Source organism: Oryza brachyantha, chromosome 1 (genome assembly GCF_000231095.2).
Source record: "Oryza brachyantha chromosome 1, ObraRS2, whole genome shotgun sequence".
NCBI lineage: Eukaryota > Viridiplantae > Streptophyta > Magnoliopsida > Poales > Poaceae > Oryza > Oryza brachyantha.
The window spans coordinates 14,860,682-14,870,988 of NC_023163.2; the positions used below are offsets into that span (position 1 = coordinate 14,860,682).

The window sequence follows — 10,307 nt, forward strand, 5'->3', positions numbered from 1 at the left end:
ACGCCAAAAGGAAGAAGAGAAAGACAACATGTGAGTCAATCCCATGTCAAGCTGCGTAACCAATCTCGGAAGATGCAGCATAATCTACTTCAGACTCAAGTCGACGGGAATGACGTTTTCAACAAGAGGTGTGTGGCTTTTTGACATTTTATTATGTCATAATATGTGAATTTTATGTCAAAAATTACGATTTATGACAAACAGTTGACGTAATTTCAAACATCAAAAAGCCACTGTCATAAATTTAGTATGTGACGTTTGTACATCTATTGTCACAAGCATATGACATTGCTTTATTGTCACAAAATCCTGGGGCTTGCCACATGGCAGCTGACTTGGCAGTTGACATGGTAGAAAAAAAATGTCACAAAATAAGATTCAGTCTGCTAAAGCCCATGTAGCTCATGGGCCACAAATATATTTTTTCTGGGGTTGTTTCTAGCTGGCCCAGCATATTATTTGCTTCTTTTAATGAGTGCAGCATGTACAAATTTTCAGCACACACCAATTCGGCCCAAATGATTTATCCAACCCGCAAAATTCAGCCCATACGATTTTTCCAACCCCTACAATTTACCCCACATATTTTTCCAGCCCATATAATTTTTTCAGCCAACAAAATTCAACTGATTTTTTCAGCCCAGATGCAATATTTCAGCATATACAAAATCAGATTCAAATGAATTAACATTCCACGAATGATTGCAATGTCACATGCATTTCACATTCCACAAGTCTTAAAATGCAATATCCGTACATCCATCCACTAATTCAATACATATCCAAAATCTCAAATTTCATCTTCCTGCTACATCGAGAGCAACAATAGAACATCTGCAATAGCTTCACAACAGCAGCAGCAGTGCAATGGCCAAAAGCACAGCAGCAACAGCACAACGGCCAGAAGCACAACAACATCAAAATAACATCCCACAATCACAATGGTTGCAAGTTCAGTGTCACCAAAATATAATCTAGAACCTAATTGAGTATGAGAGCTTACTGCTGAGCATCTGATGATGCAAACTTGCTGCCAAACAAGGAGCGAAGGAAACTTTGGATTTCACTTCCTTGTTGCCTCAACTTCTCAGTTTCTTCTTCATTCTTCCTTGCTGCCTCTTTCTGGTCCACTAATTGCTTCTGCAGATCAGCTATCTGCAATTGCATTCCGGCTGATCCCATCTTCTCAGCATGCAATTCACTCTCTAGCTCACATACACGATCATTCATTGCAGCAGCTTTGGCATTTTTCTTCATCTTTGTGGACTGCATGCCAACATTGCGAAGAAAAGTTGATTTTGGCGGAACATGGGCTACAACTTCAACAGGAGTCTTTGGATCTTTGCCTTCTTCTGTTGGCTGAGCAATATAGGCCTCCATTTGAGCCTAGCAACAATAAAACCAAAAAAAAAATCAGATTTTCTATGCTAGTTATGTATGTGTCCCAGAACAATATATGTGTAGTGATGTCTAGAAATGCAACCTAGTGGAAGAAATGAAATGAATGGAATAAAACCTTCTATCATAGTGTCCGGAATATATATAGGTATTAACTAATGTCTATATGGAGATATGTAATAATCTATTGTGTTGTTCATAGTAATCAGATAGGGAAAGGTACTCACAATGGCATCCTTCGCATTCTCATTAAAACCTGACTTGCTACTGTAGTGGGTGTCCTTGAAAATGTCAATTGCAGTTGGTGGCACATCATTAAATTTGGTTTGCTTCTGAAATTACATACAAGTAGAAAAGTAAATAACTAAAAGCATATTTTTTTGAAGAAGTTAACTAAAAGCATGTGAAAAGATAAATGAATAGTAGCAGCTGAAAAATCGAATTTAATGCCCTTAGTCTAGAGATGAACCGAGCAAATCATTATTGACAATGAACACATCATTTATGGAGGGTAATAGCTGCAGGCGACAAAAGCTGGCTGCACTATTGCCGCCAAGCTGAACAATAGCAGCCACTAATGACCAAAACAAGGAACACATAGAACACCAAACTAATGTCTTTTGAAATATTGTCTAAAATCACCCACACGCAAGACCTTGTTGGCTGGGATAAAATCACCCATATCTTGAATATGGGTGATTTTAGCCGAGACGCCACCAAAGCACAATTCTGTAAATTAGACAATAGTTCTGAATATTCTACCCACTCAAGACATACAAGTTACTAGTGGACATTCTGGACATATACAAGCTCCTATATCAACTAAAAATCACAAAAGTTTGTAGAGATGCAACGGTTTATCTTACCATGACATAGCATTGTGCAACATAGCTCCGAGATCCTGTCATCTGGTGGTATTGAACTAACTCACGGCTATCTTTGTTTTTTATACATTTTTCCTATAGAAAGACAAACATTACTGGACAGACAATTCATATTCTGTAAGGCAACATTTATGACAGATATTAAGGAAAGATATACCTTATGCTTTGGGATAGACCACATGTCCACGAGTTGTTTCCACTCACTGTCAGTCATAGAGCTTAGTGGTGAAGTTGTTCTAACTTCATTTGCTGGTATACCATTGAAATATTTCTTTTTTAGCCTATACCTCATCTGTCGCTGTCCTTTTTTGAGCAAATCAGAAAATGCATCTTTCACTGGATCAGCATCTGCGTTGATGTGAATTGACTCTAGACAAGAGCATGAACATATCATTAAATAGCATTCAAATGATACCCTCGGAGTGTGCAGCAACAACGAGCAACAAACAGTATAAACAAGTGTCAACTCTAGATTATGCAGCACTATATTGAACCAAGGTCTCTAAAATAATTCTATCTGTAAGGTCATAATGCAGTACATATTTTTATTTTCAAGTTCTACAGAACATTCTTGGTGGATTTTGGATCGAGGTGATGGTAAATGCACATATGTTGTTTTAGGAGCTATGACATAACAAGCTAGGTTCCTAATTGGCAATGATTTAAGCCAGTTTATGTTACAGAATTGAAGTTCAGGTTATCATGAATGCACAAAAGGTTAAGCTTTCCTTTACAGAGATGGCCAAACCATCACTAAAATTTTGTTTAATCCTTATTATGGAATCTCCTTAGAAAAATTTATATAGCACAATTAACGTTTAGTTGTCATGAATGCACACATAGTTTTATATTAGATGTTTGCTCTACCAATATTTATTTTCATTGTTTGTTGTTTTAAACATTAAGCTAATTACTATAAATAGCATGTAAAGACATTTAAATAGAAAGGGTAATTAGAGTCACGCGAATGCATGACTAATAGACTTGTAAATTTCTGAAAATACATGCAGCCAGGTTACTTACACTGACTTTGTTGTTAAAGCCAGGTTACTTACACCTTCGTTTTCTTCACTCTTATAATGCTTCCAGTGAATGAAGATGTGGACATGGTTGCGTAGAATAATACCAGCCTCTGATGCTAGTTTTGCAGCTTGCAGAGGCACCTCTGGCCACAGGTTTCCTTCAACGATGTGCATTGGGATCTTGTTGCTTAACCCTCTTGAAATGTTATCCAAATCTCTGCCTACATGTCTGCTTACGTGACTTTTGCTGATACATCGACCTACCATGGAATTTGGAAATCAATCAGATGAAACCAAAGACCCATTAATGCAAATATGTAAACAATTAATAGTTGGAGAGAGATTAAAATCACTTGCCTTCAGTAGACAGCTCATTCTGGTTGTTGGCCTGGGCATTAGCATTGGTAGCCATCAACCCATCTTCTGTGGGACCATCTTGTGGGTCTGCTGTTGTATCTTCACGAGCTGTAGCCAAATCCCTAGTCCTCTGCCTGGTAATTCTTCCAGGTTGGTCTTGATCCTGAGTTGCCACTGCCATCACTCTCTTTGATTTTCTTGATCCTCCAGCAAGGATGGAGACGTTCTGTGCTGAACGCTTGCTAACTTCAAACTCCAAGTCCTGCATGGCCTCCTACATGATACAACAAATTGCAACAAAATGAATAATTCTGCATATTTAACATAAATGTTGGGTTGTCATCAAGGTACCTTATCAAATACTCCTTGTTCAACGTCTTCACCATCTTCAGGTAGATACAATGAGCCAGAGTCGTCACGTGTAGCATCAATGGCATTTGGTCTTGATTTTTTCAGAATTTCTGCTGCCTCTTTTATTCCAAGACTATGGAACAGCCGACTGTTCCGCATGCAAGTTCTTATCCTCTCCATCTCATATTCAGTCAGTGGAGGCTTTGTACTTACACGAGAAAGAAATCACACATCAATGAAAACATAAATGAAGAGAAATAATGAGAAAATTACATGATCATCGACTTATAAAGTGGTGTCCCCTGTAGATAACAGATCATCAACTAAAACCAGCCCTCTCAAAGTCTCAATTGCCCGGTGGTCCACGCCACAGCATAGAAGCAAATCGGCACGGGGGATATATGTGTTTTAAAAATCGGCGTGGTGCCACCACTACCACTACTGTAACCCAACCCCATATCAAAAGAAAAATATCACCATTTTATTTGAGAGAGATGGAGATGGCACTGTAGCAGGAAAAAAATCACCACATGGGGCTGGAGTAGTTCCCCACCATATGGAATTCAAAGTACGAGGAGGCAATCGACAATTTACCTTCTGGTTCACATCTGGTTGAGGGCCAGGTCGTCGGTTTCCGTCCAGGAGCCATCTTCATGAGTCAGAGCTCGGAGGGCTGGCGGCGGAGGGTGGCGTCGAAGCCTGGGGTGGAGCGCGGAGGACGCCGGCGGAGGCGCTGCAGAGGAGTTGTGACGGAGGGCGGCGGACTAGTGGTGGCTGCTGAGAGGATTGATTTTTTTTGAGACCAAATATATCCCTCGTCCAAGAAGATGCTCACAGTATGAGGCGATTTTACTAAACTACACTAGTCTAAGAAGATGCCTGACGTAGTATATGTCTGGATAATGATGACATTTTGACTCTAAAACTTTTGGTGTGGCGCGGAGACATCGCGCCATTGCGGCTGTGTCAGCGCCACGAAATCTAAATTTTGGTGCACACCTACTTTCTTAAAATACTGTCTTCTTATCTATTATATATACAAAGTAACAAAAAAAAATAGGCTCCACGTTGTTTTCTCGTGGGCTAGAAATTCTGAGATTAATCGAAGAAAAATAAGAAAAAATTCAATCGGACATATCATTTTTACAGCAATAAAAAAGAGGAGATAAAAAAATTCCCGTCGCCCACTTTTCCCCTCCGCCCAAGTCGCCGTCGCGCCGTCGCCGTTCGCCGCCGCCGTTCGATCTCGCTGTCGGCCGCTCGTCGTCGCCGTCCAACCGCGCCATCGCCTCCGCCTCGGCGTCGCCAACCCTCCTCCGGCTCCCGTCGCCGTCGGTGGACACCCCGCGCCCTTCGCCGCCCCTTCATCCTCTCCACCACCGTGCCACGTCGCCTCGCCGCCGTCCGCGGAATTCGCCACCGCGCGTCACCAGTCGCCACTTGTCTGCGCCACCACCTCCGCTTCGATCTTGCCGACTCACCCGCACGGTCGCCGCCGCCGGTGAGAGTCTCCGTCCTCCTCCCCTCTCTCTCTCCCTTCCCGGCCGACCGCCGCCGAGCCGCACGCCGTCGCCGGACGTGTGCGGAGCTCGTCCTCGCCGTCGCCCGCTGCTGTCGTCGTCGCCTTCGCGACGCCGTCGTCAAGCCGCCGCCACCCGCGCCCGTCCGTGCCCGCGCTTGTCGCTCGCTCGTCGTCGCCACGCCAGCCCGTCGCTGCTGCCTTGCCCGGTTGCGCCGCGCGCGTCGCCGCCTCGGTCGCGCGCCACGAGCCGTCACCGCACGCCGGTCGTCGCCGTCGCGCCGTCGTCGTCGCCGTCGCCGTGCGCCGCCGCTGTCGCCGCCGCCAGCTGCCGCCGTCCGCCCAAGCCGCTTCCCCGCTCCCCTCTCTGCTCCCCTCTCACCGACCGACGGGACCCACCCGTCAGTCACCCCGCGCCCTCCTCCCTCTCTCCTCCCGTGGGACCCACTAGTCAGTCTCTCCTCTCCCCTCTCTCCCACCGACAAGTGGTCCCCACCCGTCAGCGCCTCCTCTCTCCTCGCTGACGTCAGCAGCCCCATTAATTGCGCAATAATTGATTTAGGACTTTTCTGTTTAGCTAAAAAACCCAGAAAACTTCTAAAATTCATAAGTAATTCATCTAGTCTCCATTTAGGTCCACTCAAATTTCATTAAATTCATAAAATTGTCAAGAATCCATAAAAATGCTTTCTTTTGCTGTTTCAGTAGAGTTTGTGCCTGTTTTATTTATTTTTGTGCTTTGTCGCTTAGATTCGGACCCCATGGAAGAGCCGGTTTACTTCGAGATCGTCGCCGAAGTTCCCCAGGGGCCAGAGCAAGGCAAGTGGCACACATCTTTGATCATATTGAACCTATTATTGCAAATTCCCCACTTTATTTATTCAAATATGCATTGTTTTAATTAAAGTATTTACTGTATGTTATTTTCGGGTAAACCTTATTATTATGCCGTTGTTTATCCAACTTTATTCATTGCTAGACCAGGGGTAACTTGATTAATGTTAGGCCTAGGTTAATGCTTAGCCGTGCTTAGAACAAGTAGCTCATGGGGTCACATTTAATCATGCTTAGTTCTGAATAGCTGAGATAATGATTCATTACCCGGTTCGGGTTAACGTCAACTAAAATATTGATAATGGTGGGCTGTGGGTGCATGGTTTTGAGAGTCGCACCCATGGCAATTAAGGACCGGTTCACGGGAAACCCTGGAAGTAATTAAGTGCTAACCGCATGCCGAAATGGGTAAGGTGGGATTTGAAGCATGACTTCGAACTATTTGACGTACCGAGGCAAGGGTAGGCATGATGGAGTATGGACGGGCAATCGTGGTGTAACGAAAGCCTCTGCTGCTTCCGGATCTACCAAGGCACAAGAGGGGGCTGCCCGACTTGGTGTAAAGGAGGGGGTGAAACCTGAAGTGTGGTGCGATTAAATAGGGAGGGTTGTGTGACGGGTCCTATCACGGTCTCCTTTCCGGTATACCATGGTCGTATGTCGACGCACGTTCAAGTGTAGTGGAGTCGTGTCTTGTGGGTACAGTAGTACACCTCTGATCAGAGTATAATCTATTCGAATAGCCGTGCCCACGGTTACGGGCGAGCTCCCAGCTTCACTGTGATTAGTGAACTTTTAATAACTTGAGTAAACTGGTTTTCACTCAGGACTACTGCAACGTGGTGTAACGTTGAGTAGTGGTTGGGCCTGTTGCAACATGGTGTAACGTTGGACAGTGTGTGGTATTTTTGTAGCTGTTATTTACTTATCCTTTTACTGTATTCAATTACCTTTACTCTTTGCAATCTCTGTTATTTGTTTAACTGTTGCTTTATTGCAACTGACCTTAAGCTGTCCTTGATAATCCCTATGCATCATTTACTGCTCTCTTGTCCGTGTCACTTGTTGAGTACGGTGGTTTGTACTCAGCCTTGCTTAACTTTCCCCCCCAGAGCTAGAAGTTGAGTCCGATGGAGGTGTCTCTCAGGAGTGAGCTGATCCGCCGTCGAAGCTTTGCCTGTGGACTGGAGCCGTACCCACTGGAGCTAGTCTACCTTTCCTTTCCGCTGCATTTCCGCTAGATTAAGTGTAATTTTCAGTTGTTTCTAAGAACGATGGTTATGTAATCAACATTGTCTTTTTGTGTACCCTGGCTGGTCCTGGACAGGGATTTAATACACAATTAAGTTCAGAAATTCGTGTGAGGAATTTCTGGGCGTGACAACTGGACCTCTAAGAATTGCCTCTTCAGGTAAATGGATAGCTAGGTGTAGCATCACATCAAAGAAAGGAGGAGGAAATATTTTCTCAAGCTTGCACAGAATGATTGGGATGTCAGCTTTCAATCTTTCCAGCACATCTAACTTCAAAGTTTTTGCACATAGTTGCTGAAAAAATTACCTAATTCAGCAAGTACTTCATTTATGTCCTTGGGCATGATTCCTCGTACAGCAGTAGGTATAATCCTTTGAGGAAGAATATGACAATCATGAGTTTTCAGTCCTTGGAGGTTGCATCCATCTCCAGTAACACATGTTGCTAAGTTGGAAGCATATCCATCTGGAAATTTTACACTATTCAAAAAATCACAAAAATCGACCTTCTGTGTTTTAGTCATCGTGTAAGGGGCATGAGGAGCACTATATGAATCTCCATCACGAATCAAGTGTAAATGCTTCCTAATACCCATATCTTCCAAATCAAGCCTAGAATTTGTATTGTCCTTTGACTTCCCAGCCATGCCTAGAAATGTACCAAGGATGTACTCACATATATATTTCTCAATGTGCATCACATCAAGATTATGCCGTAGCTTCAAATTCGACCAATACATCAAATCCCACAAACATGACTTTTGCTTCCAACATTGGCCCTCCTCGTCCCGCTTTCTTTTTTTGCTTTCATGATGCTTTCCTGGTCTGACATCCTTGACCCTCTCCAGTTGCTCCATCAACTCATCCGTCGTAAATTTCTCTGGCTTCTCACGGTTTTCAACATTACCATCAAACACCTTGCTTCTCCTCCATGGATGGTCCCTAGCAAGGAAACTCAGATGGCCAATGTAACATATCTTATTACTTATCCTTTTGGAGCAAGGGTTTTTATCACAATGCACACATGCATAATAACCTCTTGTGACTCTACCTGACAATATGCTCAAACCAGGATAATCATGAATGCACCATATTACAGCAGCATGTAGATCAAACTTCTTCTTAGTAAGTGCATCAACAGTAGGGATACCTTTCCAAAGCTCTAGCAACTCCTCAATAAGTGGCTCCAAGAAGACATCAATGTCCTTTCCTGGGCATTCTCGACCAGGAATAAGCAGGCCCATGATAAAGTTTGATTGCTCTAAACATTCCCAAGGAGGAAAATTGTACTGGATGAGAAACACTGGCCACATGCTATACGAGGAGCTCATTTTACCAAATGGATTGAAACCATCAGTAGCAAGGCCAAGTCTGATGTTCCTTGCATCTTCTGCAAACCACCCATAGCTTTTGTAAAAGTCTTTCCATGACTCGCCATCAGCTGAATGGCTGAGCTCATTCTCCACTGGTTTTCTCTTCAACTTGTGCCATTGCACCTCTTCTGCCGTTCTTTTGGAAGAAAAAATTCTCTTCAGCCTAGGAATCAATAGAAAATGTAGCAAAATCTTCTCAGGAATCTTCTTTCTTCCACCATTGTCTTTCCATCTTGATGCACCACAAACTGGACAAACATCATTTTTTTCTAAATTCTTCCAAAATAGAACACAATTATTCGGGCACACATGGATTGAATTGTATCCGAGCCCCAATGCACGAATAAGTCTCTTTGCTTCCTCGTATGATGCAGGAATAGAGCAATTTGGGAATGATGATGACAACAACTTCAGTAGCACTATGAATGCAACATTAGAAATTCGGTAAAATGAGATATGAAGTAACTTCACCACAAAAGAAAACCTTGTGCAAGGACCACCAGGGTACAGTTTTTGCTTCATCTCTTCTAATAGAATTGCAAACATAGACTTTTTCCCTTGACCTTCTTCTTCAGCTGTGTACAACTCCTCTACCATACCATGAATTCCATCATCAGGGTCATCTTCCTCATCCACATTCATGTCAAAATCCTCATTGAGACTAGTATGCTCATCAACATGGTCATCAATTTCATGTGGTACAACCTCCAATGGTTCTCCATGGTGTATCCATCTAGTGTAAGTTGTAGCCATCCCATGAATATGCAAGTGATCATGCACATGTCCTTTAAATTGGCGAACCCGATTCAAACAACGACGACATGGACACAACATCTCTTCATCGTCACCAAATCTCTCAGAAACAAAGGTCATGAATTCATTCACCCCATCCATGTATTCATTGCTGAACCTCTTACTATTGATCCAAGATCTATCCATCTGCACAAAATCGTGAGATACACTTGCTCAAAAAAATTTACATATATATGATACTTGACCAAAATTATCAAACATGTGACATGACATCATTTATATGCAATCTGTACACAATAGTTGAGCATTGTTTTATCTCCAATAATGGATCAAATAAATTTACATGAATCTTTTTTATCCAGGTAACACATACACTTTATATATTTCTTCCTAGCAAACAAACGCTAAGACTTTTTATATCAAAAATTGGCAGCCGGTGATTTTTATTTGGTTGTTTGATTTGGACGAGGTTTGGCGGAATGTTTTTATTCTTCTACCTAATTTAATTCGGTTGTACCATGAACTATTATCCTACGAACGGTGGCAACAAAGATACAAATTGG

The 10,307-nt window shown here is 42.8% G+C and overlaps 1 protein-coding gene across 1 annotated transcript; it reads right to left on the reverse strand.

Moving 5' to 3' along the window:
* Window positions 1-7,890: 7,890 nt before the first annotated feature.
* On the reverse strand, window positions 7,891-9,744 carry LOC121054443. The gene has a single exon (XM_040524129.1). The coding sequence runs from the start codon at window positions 9,742-9,744 to the stop codon at window positions 7,891-7,893; it is 1,854 nt and encodes a 617-aa protein (XP_040380063.1).
* Window positions 9,745-10,307: the final 563 nt, after the last annotated feature.